Raw genomic sequence first — 19,045 nt, 5'->3', positions numbered from 1 at the left:
GAATGAGAGACAGACCAACACGATGTATGCAGTACTGTATGCAGTTTAAAGGCGGTGGAGTCAGCAGGAGGTGGTTGGTGCGGCGGCACAAGAGCAGAGTTTACATCAAACTGTCCGGGCCATGGCTTCATTTAGCCAACAGAGATACATTTTATGCCCGATATCAGAATGGTGATGTACTGTAATATTGTGGTGTCTGACCTCTTCCATAGAAAGAGCTCATTTTGTGAGATTATATTTATTATATATATTCAAACAAGGCGATCTTGTTCGCATATTAAAGCCAAAATGAACCGTCACGGGTCATCGAGGATGCTCAACAGGGTCCTGCAAACAAGAAACCACCAGGACACAATCTCCCAACGAAGCAGCCTGGAATTTGAACAGCGACTGAAATTTATTTTGGAATTAAATAAAGTCTTGTACATTTCACAGCTATAGGGGCCTACATAGTAAGCAAAACAAAGTCTTGTGCAGTCCGTGTGCAGAGCTACACACCACAGGGTAGTTCAGTTTTATCGTCGTCTGAATTGAGGAGAGGGGGGGAGCCGCTGGCACGGAGCCAGAGAAGATACTCCCCAGACGACTGAGCGGGGAAAGTGAAAAGAAAGAAAAGAAGACGAGGTCCCGAATTTGTTGCATCGGGAAGCATTTTCGTGCTGAATCCTTCCAAAGATAAGACGTCCACACTTTGAAAACGAAAAGTCTGCGAAATGTCATCAAATGACCATGCTTTTTAAAGGTAGACACCTGAAGTTCTCTGTGACGAACACATTGTTATATTTTAGAGATACTGTGTGGTAAACATATGTGGGGGGGGGGGGGTTATTCCTCCTGCTCGTGTTAACGAAACATACTTTGGAAATGTCTCTCGATGAACCCGTTGAGCGCGGCGCCACGTCCCGTCGTTCCACCTCCTGGTCGCAGTTGAGACCGCCGCCGCAGACTCAAGAGAGCACGGCGTGGGTCTTCTTGACGCCGACCAGGTTGTCGGCGCTGACGGACCTCCTCATGGCAGATTTACCCAGGTCCTTGTACTTGTCCTCGCACAGCCTGGAGATGGCCTAGAGACAATATCGTAGAGCACAAATATGTTACTGCCCGGGTACGAGTACAAGAAGTATACCAGCCTGGGACCCAGAAGAATTCATTTCATTTGCTCTGCCATACTACGGTCTGGCTCCCCTCCACTGGGAAGGGATTTTCCCACCGGCAGAAATCTTGCCGGTCCAATCACAACCGATAATCTGATAATGGGAGGGGTTTATACCACGACGCGGAGAGAAGCGACTTTTGTAAACAACCAAGACTGCCGCTGATGAACAGGCATTTGTGACTAAAGGTACCCGATATTCTCAAATTTCTCCCAGAAAAACGGCAAAACTCGTTCACAGACATTGTGGAATCCTCATCACAGGCGTCTCCTCTCTGCTCTAGTCTGTTGACATTTCCGCGTCGCTCAAGAGACGTCACATGATTCGTTGCTCTCACTGGTTGTAGGTCTATCCAATTGCCTCCGGAGGCATTTCGGTCTGCGTCCGTCGGCAACGTCTCTTGGAAAATCGAGGATACTAGAAGTATACTGTATTTAGCCACAGAAACCATTGGATCAGTGAAAGACAAAATATTCTGAATTTGGACATTTGTTATGCAGGAATGGATCTACCCACCTCCAGCTTTTGGGCCCTCTTGTTGCTGAGCGGCTCCAGGGGGAAACTGAGGTTGTTGTCGTCGGCCAGCGAGCGCAGGTCAAAGTAATACTTGGCGTAGACGCTGGCCGGCACATTGATGTTGAACTGGAGCAGCTCCAGGAAGTGGCGCTCCATCTCGTTCCTGCATGGGACACGGGAGCACAGCAAGAGAAACTGTCACGATCTTGTGCTGCAGCGTGTCGGTTTGTGCGTTGCATCGAACGCATCTCTCACATGTCCTCCACGGTCATTTCTTTGAGGATCTGGCAGTAGTCCACATTCCACACGGCCTGGTCGTCCCAGACTTTGGAGGCCAGCAGGATGGCACCGAGAACAATGCGCTTCCAGTTGCAGGGACAGATATCCATCTCGGCGTAGGTCAGCAGCCTCTCCAGGTACACCTAACGCGGCACACACCACCGTCCAATCACACAGGCAGAATACGCGGGAGAGATTGTTTTTTTTAATAATCATTCATCAGACTGGTGCGATGATGTAAATCCGTTGTCGTGCGCCTACCAGGGTGACGATGGCGCACTCGGCGGTGAGCTGCGCGGAGCTAAAGAGCGTCCTGATGAAGCGGTAGATGAGTTTGTGCTCCGGGTCGACCACGGAGTAGTCATCAGGGATCTTTTCTCGCTGTTTAGGGAGCAGAGGGTCATCGTCATCAGCACAGAGTGGACATTAACTATCGCTGCTTTTATGCAATCAAACACCTCGACTTACCGACAGAGGGTACTTCTTCTCGTCGAATATGTCCACCGAGCGGTTGGAGTCTCTGCAGGAGAACATGAAAAGGACATGTAAGAGTTTTATCTTTTATGTCCCACTATACAAAATGACACTCTCGATTAAAACCCAATTCAATTATTACTTAAATCCCTAAATAAATACCAAAGTACAGGGCAGAAGTAAGACAGTAGAACAACACCTGTAAGAGGTGAAATCTATGACAATACCTCAAACTCTTCCTACCTGTTTTTTATATGATAGTATATGGCCAGTGCGACGCTGGAACAGAGAGAAATAGACACACACACACACACATGCGCACAAAATTAACCACTGGAGGCGATTTTATTCTTTTGCACCAAACAGAATCTGCATCGTTGCATTTGTGTATCGTGGCTCATTGCTGCGTCTGTTATGTAGATTACATCAGTTGCAACTAGTAATTCAAAGACGTCATCTGGATACTCAACCTGCAGTCCAGAAATGTCGCACAGCACTCCCGGACTGATAGGACGCGTTTGAACGAAAGCACGTGAGGAGTGGAGGCAGACGTTTTCTGCCCTCGTCACATGACCGCTGCCTCCTGAGGGAAACCCGTGACGCCGGAATTCAAAACTAATGCCGGCCAAGGCCTCTGGAGGGCGGAGCCTCGGAGGGGGGGGGGGGGGGGTCACTCACCATTTGATCGTGCTCTTGAGGTTGGGCTGGCTGACCGTGCTGTCGTCGATGTATATCGTTGAGCAGGAGCTGTACTTCTTCGTCAGGAGCCCCGGGGACGTCTGCTTTAGAAACAATGAGAACATGTGAAAGGAGAGAAGTCGGTGGAAACGTCAGTTTAAATCACAGGCCCCGCTGGGTTAAAGGTCAAGGGAGGTCACGCTTGAATGACTAATGCAAAGACTCTCTTAATTAAAAAGGTATTTCAAGCACAAGTCCTCACTTTCAAAGATCAAAAAACGAACAAACCAGAAAGTAGAAAAACGGACTAGAGACTAAATCTCATCTTTTACTTACATGATTCAGGTAGTTACTCTTTCTTTTCTCCCGCACTGACATGTGGAAGGAAAAAAAACAAGAGTTTGTTGGACTGGGAGATCCAGAGGAGAGTGGGAATCAGAACGAAGACATCAATACTGATACCGTCTGTCTGCGACTTGTTGAGGAAGAGCGTGCTGGCTCTGGGGTTGTCCGACGGGTTGGTCTCTTGGGCCAGCTCTGCAAGATGGCAAGTTACAGATTTCAACTGTGCGTGTGGATGTGACAGCAGGCTTTCATTTTGTACAAAATGATCTGAAAGACCACCCACCGTCCGGGAGCTCCCTGTCGCTGATGTGCTGCAGGTAGGTCCCGGTGTCCTCGCTCACGTCCTCGGCGGTGGTGATGGGACACTCCTCCAGCTCCACCTCCCTCCTGTGGATCTTGGGACTCTCCCCGGGGGAGATGCAGCAAGACACCGAGCCCCCCATCGTTGGCCTGCGACAACTGTCCCGCTACCGCCGGCGCCGTGTCCCATGCAACTGAGCGGGAGGGAAGGCGGTCACCGGCTCGTCTCTCAACTTGACAGCGGTGACCGGAAGTGTACAAAGTTTTAAACGTGGGAACCACTCAGATCGTCGGATGTGACTATAGTTTCGGGGATGACCCTGCGATCGCACCTTTGAGATGGTCTAATGAGTCGAGTTCAGTGCGTCGAGGAGCAGTCGGGCCCTGTTTGTTTGGCCGCGGAGTGGAGACATCCAGCTCCCGGAGGAGGAGGAGGGGATCTATGTGTGATGACACGCCGGGTTTCTGCGGCTGACACGTTCACTGCGTGTGCGCAGCATAGCACTGGCGCACTTTGACAACACTCGTACGCGGCGGGTCGGGGAGTTCTGGACGGTGGGTAACTCAGATCAAGTCATTGCGCGGAACGGACTGGCAGCAATACACAGTCACAAGCTCCTCCATCCAGCCTCCACGGCTAGGCTGGCTAATGCTAGCTCCCGCACCTCAAACCCGCCTCGGCTGCTCCAACACCACGGACCAGTCCATTTTGAGAAACGGCTGAAGTCTGCGTCACGGCGAAAGGAAGTTGCTAACCCACAGGGATGGCCAAATTCCACCGGGCGGTAAGAACTCGGGAGGGGATCAAGGAAGCGGAAAGGAAGCCCGGTAACCGGATTTTTTTTTTTTTAAAAACGACAGCCGACCTTAGCCTCCATCCCGTCGCAATCTGCAGGACAAGTCTGGGCTGTCAAACGTGCTGAGGCTGCTCGGTTTAGAGGGCGACTTCCGGCCGTTGCCTTTCACACTAAAAGTCCCCGCCGCTTGATTACGTAAATGAAGCCATGTTACCAATTGGAACGAGATTCAAAAAATAAAACGTTCTCATTGAGGAAAGGTTTTGGGGAAAAATGATCTTCTATAGCTTGACAAAGAAGAAGAGTAAGAATTTGACCCAGAAGGGACGCACGTCATCATGTAAGTTATCGTTGCCTATGAATCATTTACATCTGATATACACACGGTGGTAAAACACTGAAACCATCATCGTATTCTATGAGCACCGCTGTCGCTTGATCTCACAGCGTTTTCCATTGAGGTCAAGGAATAGTAGGTATAGGAAAAGACGATAGGTAGGACAATCCGAATCCATCCCAGTTGTTTTGGCTTTACTTTTCGGTAGCTTTCATGCCGTCCATTTTTATCTGCAGTAATTGGTTCATACTGACAAGTTTTGCACAATTCGGTGCTCTGCAATTCCCCCGTATAGTGCACTCAAAACTTTTCCAGTTTGAAAAGTGGACACTTCTCCGGCAGCAGAGCAAAGACATGATACAGAATTGGAAAAATACACGTAAACTATTACCAGATTTTACAGTGAGAAAGAAAAATTATTATGTAATGATCAAAATGATTTTTTCTCAAAGCAGTCCTACAGCGTATGATAACAACATCCACCTTTAAAATATGCAGAAGATATTCAATACAAAATTATAAGCGCGTAATATCAATTTCAAATCAAAAAAATTTTTTTTTATTAATTTTATTTAATTTTTAAGACAAAGAAGTCAAGTGGGTGGTTGTATTTTCTTTGTATTCATTTTTTAGTCTTTTTTTCATCTGTTTAAACTTTAATTTCCCACCCCAAGTGTTTTCTTTGCTTTTATTTTGAATGTGAGAAAATCTACACTCCTTCTTTGACCAGTCAGCTTTACAAACACTGGTGGGCTTCCTCTGTAGCCCCGCCCCCTTCATGAGGGAGTAAATTAGAGCCGTTGAGAGAGAGAGTCACGCGAAGCATTCGGAGTTCCGTTGTCGCCACTCTCTCTCTCGACGGCTCTGAGTCAAAACCAAGGAGAATATAGGCCCGCCACAAAACTAGGCTTTCCTATTGGTCATTTTTATCCAGGCTGTTACACGATTGGCTAGTGGGCGAGGAACATTTTTATCCAGCAGAATGGGTTTCAATAATGTAACTGAGACGCTGGTTCTGACATTAATAGGGAGTAACGTGGGTTTGTTATTCGGGAGGAAACATAAAGGGTGCCAGGGACTTAATGGAAGACGTGGACATTGCTTTTAGCAATGAAAAGTGCTCTACAAATGACATGTATTATTATTATTATTATTATAAAGTGAGACGACGAACTCCAGAAGATGGCAGTAATGAGTCAAGTATATCATCTGCCGTAAAGCGTCGAAGAAGAAGAACCTCACTGCGCATGGGCGCAGGGACGCTTACTAAAATATGACAATACAGTAAATTCCATTGATAATAACAGCATGGCTCTCGTTCCCTATGTAGAGAATCCGTTACCTGCGCTCTCCAAGCTCCACAGCGCGTCGGCACAGTTTCGCTTCGCCGACCACGAACTCCGTCTGTCCCAGGACTGGAAGAAGCTCGGAGTGGCAGCGGTCGTGTGGGATGCGGTGAGTGATGCATTGTTGCAACGTTACAGCTGTTCGCCATCTATTCGCCATAAGTGTTTTATTAAATGCAAATGAAGCATTCTGTTTCCAGGCTGTTGTCATGTGCATGTACCTGGAGCTGGGCGAGGTGGAGTTAAAGGGGAAGGCGGTGATTGAGCTGGGAGCCGGGACCGGGCTGGTGGGGATCGTAGCCGCCCTGCTGGGTGAGTTGGAGAATTACACTTAAAGAAATTAATATTGGAATTGATGTCAGCTGCTTCTTAAGTCACCTCTTCCACTTTCCAAGGTGCCGCGGTGACCATCACCGACCGACAGCCCGCCCTGGAGTTCCTCTCCGCCAACGTGAAGGCCAACCTGCCGCCGGACACCCGAGGCTCGGCGTCCGTGTCCGAGCTGAGCTGGGGTCAGGGGCTCGACCTCTACCCGGCCGGGGGGTTCGACCTGGTGCTGGGTGCGGACATCGTCTACCTGGAGGACACGTTCGCGCCGCTGCTGCGGACCCTGGAGCACCTGTGCTCGGACGCCACCGCCGTGCTGCTGGCCTGCAAGATCCGCTACGCGCGGGACACCGACTTCCTGGGCATGCTCAGGCAGCGGTTCGCCGTCGAAGAGGCCCACTATGACCAACAGAGAGACATCCACATATACAAGGCCTGGAAGTTGCCACCCAGGGAGGATTTGTGACCACACACGGCTCAAGTATTCTTTTCGCTGACCACCAAAGGAATTAAAAGAAAACATTTTAAAACCATCAAAGATTACCAGAAACACATTTATTACCAGCTGCCAAAAATGTAATATTTGAATAACTCTTGACATAATGCACTGTATTATACAAGTCGGTGCTGACATTTAGAAATTGTGAATACAAAATCCATGAAAAGCAACATAAAAAAAAAGCATACCGTCATGATGACTATACATAATACCTAAAAGAATACTGTGCGACTTTCCGTTAACAAACGTTATTGACTCTGCTCACTTGTGAATACGTTGTGTATTTGATTTGGTCGCACCTAGCAATTCGTTAGCAGGTTTAATTGATAGGTGGGGGGGGGCACACAAAATGAGACTTGATGCTCCGCACAATTATGCAAGCAACAAATAACCAACAGACACTTTGCGATTAATTACCGGTTAGCAGTGTTAATTTCAAGTGCGACCCTACGGAGGCATGTCACCTCGCGGCTGCAAGACGAAAACATGTGAAATGTAGCAGGATTGTATATGCAAGGAAAGTGCGAATGCCACTTTGTAATCCTGTAAACACAATTTGGACACAGCTGGCTGGTACAACACTCTTATCAGCAAGTTGCCCCCCCCCCCAAAAATTGTGTATTCATTAATTTAGACTTTCCCCTCAAAAACTGGTGCCGATACATGTTCAAAGACAGTAAACTACACGAACCAGGCAATCAATGATTCCAGTGAAGGGCCATGTGTCTCATCAAAAGTGTGTTCATAAATCTCTCTCCCATTTGCATAACACATAAGGCTTTTTTTTCTTTTTGGTTCTTGTTCAAAGTCCATGTATTAATGAAACTTATTTAAAAAACTGGGCTGAGAGGAAACATAAATATGGATGAAAAACAAAATAATAAAAAAAAGCAATGAAGGTTGACCTTCTTTTGTTTACATAACGTACATTGCATGACCAAAAGTACATTTCCATTTTATCTAGCAGATAAATTCATAACAGTAATTTGTTATCTTCAGACCGTCTGGGGAACAAACCACTGTGAATCCGCTCAAACTAATCTGCTTCTCTTTCATAACTCTGGTGATGCTTTTGCAAAGATCGGTGATTATAAATGTTCCACTTGTGGGAGCTAAAGGAAAGCTTAAAAAGACAGGGGTGCCCAACATTTTCCAAATTCAGTGCTGTCCAAGTTCTCCAGTCTAACCATGTCATCTCGTTTTTCTTTAAAGCTGCAACTAACATGAACAAAATTTGACAACCTGACTTGATGGTTAGCTTTTTTTTTGTTCACGTATCAAGGCAAGGTAAAAATAAAAGTCAACAAAAAAATTAAATGGCATTATCAGAGCAGATCATCTTATACATAAACAAAAACACAGCGCAAAGATAAAATTCTGTGACACAGCCCATCTACAGTTCAAAGCATTAGTAAGTAACAGATGTTAAACGCAGGACCTCAGTTACGCTTACAAAATGTCGCACACAAACGTAACCCTCGATATGATTCGAGTGTCTCAGTGGGGGGGAGGCAAAACTGTAAAAATGTCCATCATCATTGGTGGTGATGGGATCGAGCAGTTCCCTGTTTGCTGGTGAAGTCGCCCAGTTTGTCGAGACACACGGGACTGGAGCGCTTCCCTTTGGTGACGCAAAACAAAAACAAAACAGCCTCATTGTCCGTTCTGTCACGTCACCACGAGGACCCTGTATAGTTGTAGTCTCTACCACCTCTGCTCTTCTTAACTGGGAAACCGATGGGGACAGATTTGGCGATTTTTAAAACCGGTGATGTGGGAAGGGTGTGTGTGTTTTTATTCTATTCCTGGTGAAGTCACTTTTACAGATTTTCAGCAGTCTTTAAAAAGAAAAGCAAAAGAGTAGAAAAAGGGGGGAGTAGCGTCCAGGTGCCTGGCTCTGTGCTGAGTCTCTGTGCGCGGTGGACAGACGGGCACCGGCCGAGCCCCTGGCAGGCAGTTTTAGGCGACCGTTCTACTCAGATTTGTGGCAGTACAAGTCTTTGAGGGCTTTGAGTTCCTCGATGAGGGTTTTGTTCTGGTTCTCCAGCACAGCTACGCGGTTCTCCAGACACTTGACGTACTCCTTTTTCTTCCTGCGGCATTCGCGGGCAGCCTCCCTGTGTGTGACGTAAAGGCTTTGCGTGAGTGTGCGTAGAATAATGAATAAACAATGCAGGAAAGATGTGAATTCAACAACAACAAAAGTATACACAATTACTCAACCCGAGAACACACGCACCTGTTTTTCATAAGTCGGACCTCCCGTTTACGCGTGACCTCCTCTGTTCCGGTACCGCCCATAGCAGGCGAAGTCGTCATGACCACCCCGGGAGTGATGGTGCTGGTGGGAGCTGTGCGGATCTGATAGGCCTGGACGTCACCGGAGGAGGCTGACAGACAAACACCACAAGATTAAAAATAAAATTGAAACAACGTCACGTTACACGCTTGAACTATTAGTTTTTTTATATTTTAAACTGCGGTGAAAAAGCCCACTCTTTCATCAAGCTGGATTATTCCCCCACCTTGTACAACCACTTGGTTGCTGGGCACCAGAATTTGCTGCCCGTCGCTGGTCTGAGCGTACTGTAGGATGGTGGTGCCGGGCTGGGCTCCAGCGGCGTTGGCCATGGTCAGCGTCTGCAGACTCTGAACTCCATCTGTGCCGTTGCTGGCCAGCTGGATGGCCCCGCCCTGGGTGATGGCAACTGCAAAGGAACACCGGGGCATATTACAATTAGTCTAAAGAATTAAAACACACAACTCCGAATGTGACGCCTCTGAATCACAACCTCCATCTTCCACACAGCGTAAACACTGCTTACTGCAGCAACTCAAATTTCTATTTGTTATGCTGTCAACATGTGGGAAATGACGGTACAGTGTGCAGAAGCGACGTCCTCTGTGTTTGCATGAAACAATGCGTCTATTGACGATTCCTCTCTGACGCAGCCTTTAATGTGTGTCCAAGACAAACTCGGGCCTCAAGTCAAACCGCATTGAAGGCCAACAGCTCAACGCTTCATTCGCAGCATCAGTCAGAATTCGCTCCAAAACATCTGATTATCAAGACTTTTTTTCCCAACAACCTCCGAATTCAATTCGCCAAGACGAACCCCCCTTACCCGTATGTCCTTTCTGCTCATCCAATCGAGGGTCAATCGCCTCGCAGAGTCATCTCAAACAATGTTGCGAACCGACGGGCACATTTTGAACGGAAGCCTGTTATTTTCAGGAGCACTTTTATACTTACTGTACTGGCCACTGCTGGTCTGATAGATGGGAGTGGGCATGGTGACTGTGGTGATGGCGGGGGCCGTGTCGTCCTCTGACTTTTCCTCCTCAATCCGTGCCACTGCAGGAGCGTCCGACGATAGGTCGTTCAGAATCTTCCTGTTGGGGGAGAACAGTCGCAGAAACACATCAGCGAAAGGTTTCTGTATCGAAAGCAGCATATTACACGATTATATAACCCCTGCTTTCGTTGACACATGTTGGAGTTTAGTTTAGAAATGCGATAAACAAGCTCTATGTCTACGAGACACTAGTGACCGATTCATATCGTTGTTGATGAGGTGTGTCACGCAGACCTGTAAGACGGTCGCCTGGACAGGATCTCTCTCCTCTTCTGACAATCTGTCACGCTGTCAACAGACTCCTGGGAGTCCTCGCTCTCGGCAACGGTCGAAATCTGCACGCAAACAAAAAAAAACAAAACTATTTGTTCATTTCAACAGTTGACTGGAAAGCAAAAAACAAACAAAAGCCATTAGTGACAAACAGGGGTTTGTTTTTAAGCACTAACAAGCTGACCTCTACTATTACAATTCATTGGACAAGTTCATTGCTTTCTTCTCGTTTGTGCACTAAAAGCAAAAGAAGTGACGGGTGTGCCGTGACACAACAACAACAGATGACGAAGTCGATTCGATCTCCTCTCACCTGTACTGTCTGGACTTGTGGGGACTGGATGACAGAGGGCTGTGCAGCCTGGATCACGCCGTGCACTTGGACTGTCTGACCGTTGGGCAACTGCACTAGGGTGACTGTGGGACTACTGGTCGTCACCTGGCCGGCGGCTATGGATGCCTGCAACCATGACAACCCACAGTCACAGTCACACTCACACACACTGTCTTTCGCATGCAGACTTTCACAAGCGGTGTTCAGACTACAGCCACTAGGTCTTTAGTTTCAATGCATTCCAGACCGCAGTTGGGCAACTTTTTTACTATTTGTGAGGTGGAACTTTTTTGAAATTTCTAATAAAAAGTCATGCTAAAGGGTTTTTTTTTTACCTGGGCCAGGGTGATCTGCTGGGCCTCAGACTCTGAGACTGTTTCACCACTTTGCTGTGTGTCTGCACCAGCCTCCATGGTCATTTAAAATCTGCAAAAGGCAAGAAGCTGCTCGTTTGTGCGTCATCGCCGCTTCACAACACGAACAGTGAGAACGCGGAGACGTCCTCCGTCTCGTCCACAAGTCCAACTGCTCTGGCTGAGGTGAAGGAGGGTGTGGCTTAGCTCGACATGCTACTAGCGTACACTTCGTTTAAGAAAAACACAGTCAAATGAGTTTCCATGCAGCGACCAAAGGGGGATGATATCTCCTGACTACATTCATTTAAAAGGCAACGTAGCAGATGCAACGTTCAAGACTAGACGACATGAACCGGCTTTAAACACCGCTACCTTCCCACGACCGCCGGGGGCTAAGGCTAACTCCCCTCCCTCGGCGCTTCAGTTGGTTACCAACTTGAAGTTAGCACGTAGCATGTAGCATGCTAACACAAATAAAGCTAACAGGAATGCACAGGGGGTGTTCTGTTTTTCTTTTCTTCTCTTAAAATTCAACTCGGTTTTATTTCGCGGCGTCTAAAACAGGGGCTCGTGTGCTATTTGTGGCACTTTGTGGCCGTGGTGTCCAGCCGCCGCCGAGGGGCTAATGCTGCGCCGGCTAACGTCCACAGCGCTAGCCGTGTATGGAGGGAAATGTCTGCATGCAATTGTATGGCAGTTTAGTTTGCAACCAGGACAACCCCACTTTCACTGGGCGACTTGTGTTGCCCTCGATCGGACTTAAAAAAAAAATGTGCTGATCGGGAACAAGTCCCGAATATTTAACTGCTTCTGTGACTTATTTTCTAATATGTTTATTAAATAAATCAGAAGATGCGAGCCCACTCCCACATTAATACCTATGTTGCGAGCCCGCGAGCCCCTTTGCAGAGACTGACTCATTCTTTCTGAGCCTCTGCAACGCCGCCGCCATGATCTCTTTGTTGGGCTTTGTGCGAGTACAAGGCGCAAAATAACTGCTCCGTGCGGCCGCCTATCTGTCTAGCAAACATCGGATGCGTATCCTCTTACCAACACAGACTCGCTTCGTCACTCCCGGGTCTCCGGAGCTCCACTTTTATTCAGACCGACACGTAAGAGACCGCGTCAGGCTACACCTCCGTCGCGTCACCGAGAACAACAACACTGAGAGGAGGACGAGGGAGACGACGACAGCGAGAGTCGGCTCCGTCGACGGGACCCGAGCGGCCACGGAGGGCGCCGGAGAGTCACGAAGGTTCTGCCGAGGAGAAGCCGACGGGACGCCACGGAGATGGCCGAGTGATCTGAGCATGCGCAAGGTTAGTTACTTAGTTAGTTATCTATCTATCTATCTATTTATAAATATAACTAACTATCGATCTACCCATCTATCTATCTATCTATCTATCAAACTATCCATCTATCTATCCATCTATCTATCTATCAAACCATCCATCTATCTATCTATCTATCTATCCTTCTATCTATCTATCTATCTATCTATCTATCTATCTGTCTATCTATCTATATATCTATCTATCTGTCTGTCTATCTATCTATCCATGTATCTATCTGTCTATCTATCTATCTTAGGCAATGAAATAAACGATTAATAAAAACAAAAAACACACAAATACAACCAAATAAATAGAACTTTAATTAAGAAAATAGCCATTTTTTTGCATAAAATGTAAATAGAAATACACATCTTTTCTTGTGTTTTCATATAGATTGATTTTTAAAATGAACCCTTAAATAAAATGAATGTGACTTAATTAGATACAATTAAAACATATCTAATGGAATACAGAATTTTTTGGAAACCAAGTGAAACGTGGAGAGATAAAACAATGACTCACTGACATATTTCTTCATTATGTGTTTATAGTGTTACCTTAAAAAATTATATTTTTATGGCAATTGTAATTTCCAGTAAAATCTTTGATTTCACCAGTAAACAAGTAAGTATATTGTAATTTCAAAAACCTCATGAATACTAACTAAAACTGATTGAGTGTATGCTACAATCAATTGGAATATTTATTTTTTTACAATTTTATTTAAGGGAGCACTACTGCCATGTCATTTCTTGTCAATCCGATGTAAACTTTGATTATTTTCAGTAAATACCAGACACATTGTTGTAATGGTTTTTAGGTCCACATGGTGGCAGCAAAATCCCTCTTTAGTCCTTCCCACTACAGCAGCCAGCACTGACAACTCAACGCCTCATTATGTTGTGTTCAGACGTTTCCTTTTTTTTTTTTATCCCTGCCAGATGTGATCACTTTATCTGTGACCTGTGGTACTGGCTTCGCATCACCAAACTGCATTGTGATTTTAATGAGAAAACCAGTGGGCTCTGGCCGTGTATCACTTATTATTGTGTACTCTTTACATTCCTTGTGAATCACATAGCATTTTTTCTCTCCTTGGTCGTCGTCTCCAGCCATAAACCGCGCTCATTAACTCTGTCACTCGGCGTGTGTGTGTGTGTGTGTGTGTGTGAGGATTGGTGCGCTCGGAGTGAAATGGGTTCAAGCTGTGGCAGCTGGTCAAAATCCTGCGGGGAAAATGAGACTTCAGGCCAATTTATGACCATCATCTCTATGTGCGAGGTCATTTCGGAGGCCTCTTGATACACACGCGTATACACACACACACGGATGTCAAACATACCCATCTTCACCTATCGAGTGATTGACTGCATCAGTGGTGCAAACATATTCACCGCCGCTTCAACCAATCTCATGTCCTTTAATGGTATCCTGCAACAAAGCGCTCACGTTTTTTTTTGTATTCAAAGTGAGGAATGATAATGAACCGCGCAGGCACCTTTTCATCCTCTAAAACATCTCCCTGCAAATCAAATAAATATTCGCCGCAAAGCAGCTGTCGTCTCTGCTCCCGAGTCCAATGTCAGTGACCTGATTGGAAATTGATTTCCCTCAATAATAATAACCACCAGCTATAGGATATAGCCTTAGCACACCATAATTAGCCCGCTTCCCTGTGAGAGGACAGGTTTCATTAGAAGCCATACTGTGCAAGCTGTGCACATTCAGATTGTTTACAGTGTGTCTGTTACAAAGAGGCGACCGTCTGTATCCGCGTCGTGACAATGTTTTGTTTTTGCACATATAGAAGCAAAGTATGCGGGGAACAGAAACAAAAAGTCAGACACACATTCCCTTCCATATGTATATCAAACTTGCACACAATGCCACATGGTGACTTTTGTCACGTCACATGCCTTGTTTTAATCAGTCAATAGTCCAAAACTGAATGATATTCATTTTACTATTGCTATTTTATTATTATCACTATTATAAAAGATCTGGAAAAAAACCCTGAGTAGCTTAAAAAAAACAAACCCAAATGATTCAGTTCTTAAAATGGGTGCAGATCGACTACTCTTCAAAGCTCAACATTTTACATAAATACAGTGTGATTCTTCTTCTTTTTGTCACCGAAACCCAAAGCCGTTCACGTCCACTGTTGAAAACACGTGAACGCACAAGCTCAATCAGAATTACCCTTGCATTGTTCCCCTCTCCGTCTCATCCCCATCACAATTCTGCGAGTGCATATCAACATGGTCGGTGTGTCCGGTGGTTAAAGGGAAATTTCTGACTGCTAATGCCGGCGGGTCCTGGCGCGGAATATCTGATTACAAGCTTCTTTTTTTTGTTGCCGGAGCGAGCTCTGCGGCAAGCCCACCCCGGCAGCGAAACATGTCTGTAAATCGCTGCTGAAACACCCACAAACAGCGAAAGTGAAATGATGCCCCCGAACGTCCACAGTGGTGTGGGAGGAGGAGGATAGGAGTTTAATCTTCAGAATATATGAAGCAAAAGACCTGACTCCAATCCATAGCCCTCTCCTCTCCCCTTAAACCCAGCTGTCAAAGCCCCTGGCTTAACACAAGCCTCCAAAACCCCATCGACAGCCAGCCCTATAACCCTTTCCCATTTCCCCAATTTTTTGGGGTCTGCCTTTTTTTCCTCTTCCATCTCCTCGATCTGTTTCACTGTGTATGTGCCCAGCTTTCCCTTTTGTGCGTGTGTGTTTTTAATTTACACGGTCATGTAAAAAAAATAATCCCGACCCCGTACCTAAATCATGGCCCAAGGTGGTGTGTGTAACAAGAACACCTCGGCACGAGGCACATCTTAGCCGCACGGCCCCTGCAATATTGAGCGTATTAATAACATGCCTGATATATTCTGTCAACACCGTCGTGGAATTTTAAATGCAGTCCTCAATCAAACCGCGTGGAAATATCATACCTGCCACTCAAGCGGGGCATTGTGGGAGATATCTGCTCATGTGGGCACGCGGGAGGCCATGTGGCAGCCCTCAGAGGGAGGATGAATATGAATGCAGACGGGGAGAGCACGCCACGCATTTGAATACCGCTGACCTTATATGCATACTTTTTTCATTGTGGGTTGAATTACCTGAATCGCATATGAACCAATGCACCTGGCTGGGGTTGCCATGGATACTGGGCCCCACAGTCTCCCGCCCGCTCTCTCGCTCCTTCTCTCTTTCTATCACACGTGCACACACATAAGCGGGCTTCTTAAATCTTGAAGATGTGAGTTTCAGAGATATCCGGTAAAATATTTTGCCGCTGAGGTGCAGTATCAAGCTGCAGCTGCGAGGCAGGGGAGTGTTATCTAACACGCAGAGATTGTGCTGACCCAGACCTCTCGCTAATCTAGGCTGCAGGCAACACCGTGTATTGGGCGATCTCAATCAATCTGTCAAGGTGTCAGCACCTACCCTCCCTCTCTATCTTTTCCTCCTGCAAGGATTTTTTTTTTTGGCCCACTGCCCTCCCCCTGCTTCTTCAATCTGACCAATCCTTTCTTTCTTCCTTCTCAAAGGTTGGCAGCAGACTTTGTTCAAATGTGTCCATGTACAATGCACACAGGCCCGTACTCATTTTTTCCTCCGCAGTTTTTAATCCCCAAAGATACAATGTTTTTGACACTCATTTGGGCTCCACGTAAAACTTCAGAGTCACATCGATTAACATCAGGACCCCATCACAAACACCAGGACCCCTTTTAAAACGGATTCCTTTTCGTTCCATTCAGTGGGACACATAGAGTTTATAGTTGGAAGTAAGTAAGAAAGCCGTACTTCGGAGGTACCAGAATCAGTGTTGAGAAAAAAACGGAGAAAAAATAACAGGTGGATTGGTGCGTTCCTCACTTTGACTTGGCAGCGCCGCATTAAGGACACCGGCGGAGGCTCTGGTGTTGTTTTAACACATATGTTTTCCATCCGAGTGCCCCGTACATCAGCATACTGCTGATGCTTTATATTAGCTCGAGCCGCGCTCGGCAAGATGTCGTGCGTGGCACGAGGACGGTAGATTTTATCGCTCATCTTTTACAATCGAGTTATATTAGGAGCTTCATGGCCGCTGTGGACAGGAGCCACCCAATTACTCATACTCGACTGTATTTAAGTAGAAAAAAAAAATCGAAACCTCTGTTTTACGCCTGAAGCTGTGATCCCACACGACTCCAAAAATATTAATATTTCTAAATCATCATATCCTTTCCTTTGTGTTGGAACACACATAACGTGTCGGTCTGAAAACCCTTGCAGATACTACAAACATGGACAGTGAACATTTCAGTTTTTCATTCTATGCACCATCTTGTTACTCTCATTTTCAAAAAAAAAAAAAGTTCTCTGTGTGCTGCTACCGCATCTGTAATTTTCCTCTTTGATTGCCAGGAGATTGAAGCCAGTCTCCGGTGTTTCTTCATCGGCCGCGTTTGGCTTCACACAGCTACACGAGCACTTCCCCGCACTAACGTCGTGTTTGGTCAAAGCAAATTTCATCGCCTGCTTCTGCCGTCTGATCCTGCGAATCCTTCCGGAATCTAAGCTTTAATTTAGGGTTCCGCCGAGAGAGAGAAAGCTACTTGTTCGGGGCGCCGCACGCTGGAGGTGAAACATGTCGTCCGAGCCCGGCGAGAATTTGATGGACACAGAGGAAGTTCTACCTCAATGAGCAGAACATTTTCATAATACTGTATGAATAGTAAAATAAAAGAAAGAGTTCACTCTCATGTATCAGTATGAGTTTGATTTCAAAACATTTGATACGAGATGAAAAGGAAAGAAACCAGTAAGTTCAGAAGTGCATTTTTCATAGCTTTTGATCTATGACATTTTTTTCAGTGACAGTGGTAAAGACAAAGACTTACACACACACAATGGGCTTCGTGGTGAAGTGTGTTTTTGCGGGTGTGTGTGTGTGTGTGTGTGTGTGTGTGTGTGTGTGTGTGTGTGTGTGTGTGATACTTGCCGCAGTGCTCTTTCCCGTCATAACATGTCATTCTGGACACTATTACTCCCAACAGAGGCAGACACCGCGGCTCAGTGACACAGAGCGTAAGGTCATCCGTCAAACAGAGGAGGCAAGTGTGCATTTGTGAGTCCGTGCAGAATGAGAATGTGTATCTGCTCCATCTAAGCTTGACTTGAGATTGTATATGATTTTTTTGTGTGTGTGTCTTTACAAGATGAATATTTATTTCTAATTAAAAATTGGTGTGTGTGTGTGTGTGTGTGTGTGTGTGTGTGTGTGTGTGTGTGTGTACTGTACATAAAGACCCTGGGAAGCTGTCATTCACACGGGCAGTACACCGTTACCTTACAAACCCTTCTCTCATCCCTCACCTCCTCTTGCTGCCGAGTTCAAAGGTTGCCATGGCTACCGGCGTCCCGGTGGGAACACATTGCTCTCTGCCCTGGAGCCATCGGAAAAAAAGCGCGCTGGGTGGGTGGGGAGGATAAGTTGACCTCTGACCCGTCAAGGTCTTATACCACTGGAGAACAGGGGGGAGAGTGGGGGGGTTCAGCGGAACAGGGCTGCGCCGGGCTGTAAATTCAACTGATCCTCACTGAGAAGAGGCGGCGGGTTGTGGGCGGAGTGGTCGCATGGCTTCTGAGCCCGGAGACTTGTGCCAGCTGCCTCCTGGATTTCAGAGGGGCCCTGGGCGAGCGAGATAGCCGCCCTCTAATCCACCGCGTCTCTCTCACCTGGCCTCCTCCGTGTTTCTGAGATAGTGCATCTTTTGTGTCAGATCTTTGCAGCTGTCACCGCTGCTGCTTGTGAGGACGATGCCGGCTTTGTGTGGGGTTTGTGTGTGTGTGTGTGTGTGTGAATGTGACACAGAGACGAATACACATGAAAAAAATGTGTAGATAAGAGAGACGCTTTCATATACCACACCCCCAAAAAACAGCGAGGCACTCACGAGGTAAACTGTCATAATGTTATGTAGAGTTGAAATATTTAGTGTTGCGGTTTCTATAATAATAATCTCATCTTTTATTCTTTTATTCATTACTCTTATCCATTATCATCGTAGAAATGGCTCATTTTACAGGAAGTATCCATTTGATTAACAGCAAACCTTTAGTAAAAATGTTTGACCATTTACGACCTCTGTTCAGTGGCTTTTTCTGGAGCATTCGTGTTTTCATTTCACTTTTCATTTCATCTTCATCCCCCCTTCACCTGCTGATGATTGGTTTGGAAGTACTCTGTATTCGTGAAATGTATCTTAGGGGTACTGGAGCAAGTACACATTGTTTATACAGTGCTGTTTGTTGTCATTCTGCACAGCTTGTAATGTCGGA

At 46.3% G+C, this 19,045-nt stretch overlaps 3 protein-coding genes across 9 annotated transcripts; 1 reads left to right on the top strand and 2 right to left on the bottom strand.

Moving 5' to 3' along the window:
• Positions 1-373: 373 nt before the first annotated feature.
• On the bottom strand, positions 374-3,944 carry LOC118301885 (cyclin-Y-like protein 1). 4 transcript variants are annotated; one of them, XM_035627582.2, is made up of 10 exons: positions 3,730-3,944; positions 3,564-3,638; positions 3,438-3,472; positions 3,102-3,205; positions 2,667-2,702; positions 2,418-2,469; positions 2,211-2,330; positions 1,926-2,092; positions 1,671-1,833; positions 374-1,582 (listed from the first exon to the last, which is right to left on the bottom strand). In XM_035627582.2, the coding sequence occupies exons 1-10, from the start codon at positions 3,887-3,889 to the stop codon at positions 1,460-1,462; spliced, it is 1,035 nt and encodes a 344-aa protein (XP_035483475.1). In that variant the 5' UTR covers positions 3,890-3,944; the 3' UTR covers positions 374-1,459. The 4 variants fall into 4 exon arrangements, with proteins under 4 accessions (XP_035483475.1, XP_035483643.1, XP_035483557.1 ...); XM_035627750.2 differs by having other exon boundaries at positions 374-1,064; XM_035627664.2 differs by having other exon boundaries at positions 3,102-3,202.
• Positions 3,945-4,439: 495 nt separating this feature from the next.
• mettl21a (methyltransferase 21A, HSPA lysine) lies at positions 4,440-7,086 on the top strand. Of its 2 annotated transcripts, XM_035628394.2 has the most exons (4): positions 4,440-4,574; positions 6,211-6,335; positions 6,427-6,538; positions 6,622-7,086. In XM_035628394.2, exons 1-4 carry the CDS (start codon positions 4,511-4,513, stop codon positions 7,017-7,019), a joined length of 699 nt encoding a protein of 232 aa, XP_035484287.1. In that variant the 5' UTR covers positions 4,440-4,510; the 3' UTR covers positions 7,020-7,086. The 2 variants fall into 2 exon arrangements, with proteins under 2 accessions (XP_035484287.1, XP_035484362.1); XM_035628469.2 differs by lacking the exon at positions 4,440-4,574 and having other exon boundaries at positions 6,084-6,335.
• Positions 7,087-7,088: 2 nt separating this feature from the next.
• LOC118302089 (cyclic AMP-responsive element-binding protein 1-like) lies at positions 7,089-12,564 on the bottom strand. Of its 3 annotated transcripts, none has more exons than XM_035627987.2 (8): positions 12,422-12,564; positions 11,351-11,441; positions 10,995-11,141; positions 10,643-10,743; positions 10,306-10,445; positions 9,578-9,760; positions 9,292-9,442; positions 7,089-9,169 (listed from the first exon to the last, which is right to left on the bottom strand). In XM_035627987.2, exons 2-8 carry the CDS (start codon positions 11,432-11,434, stop codon positions 9,025-9,027), a joined length of 951 nt encoding a protein of 316 aa, XP_035483880.1. In that variant the 5' UTR covers positions 11,435-11,441; positions 12,422-12,564; the 3' UTR covers positions 7,089-9,024. The 3 variants fall into 3 exon arrangements, with proteins under 3 accessions (XP_035483880.1, XP_035483967.1, XP_035484057.1); XM_035628074.2 differs by having other exon boundaries at positions 11,351-11,549; positions 12,422-12,560; XM_035628164.2 differs by lacking the exons at positions 10,995-11,141; positions 11,351-11,441 and having other exon boundaries at positions 12,422-12,549.
• Between the last annotated feature and the right edge of the window lie 6,481 nt (positions 12,565-19,045).

The sequence above is a fragment of the Scophthalmus maximus genome, chromosome 1, assembly GCF_022379125.1.
Source record: "Scophthalmus maximus strain ysfricsl-2021 chromosome 1, ASM2237912v1, whole genome shotgun sequence".
Lineage (NCBI taxonomy): Eukaryota > Metazoa > Chordata > Actinopteri > Pleuronectiformes > Scophthalmidae > Scophthalmus > Scophthalmus maximus.
This window is presented reverse-complemented; position numbering and strand designations above follow the sequence as displayed.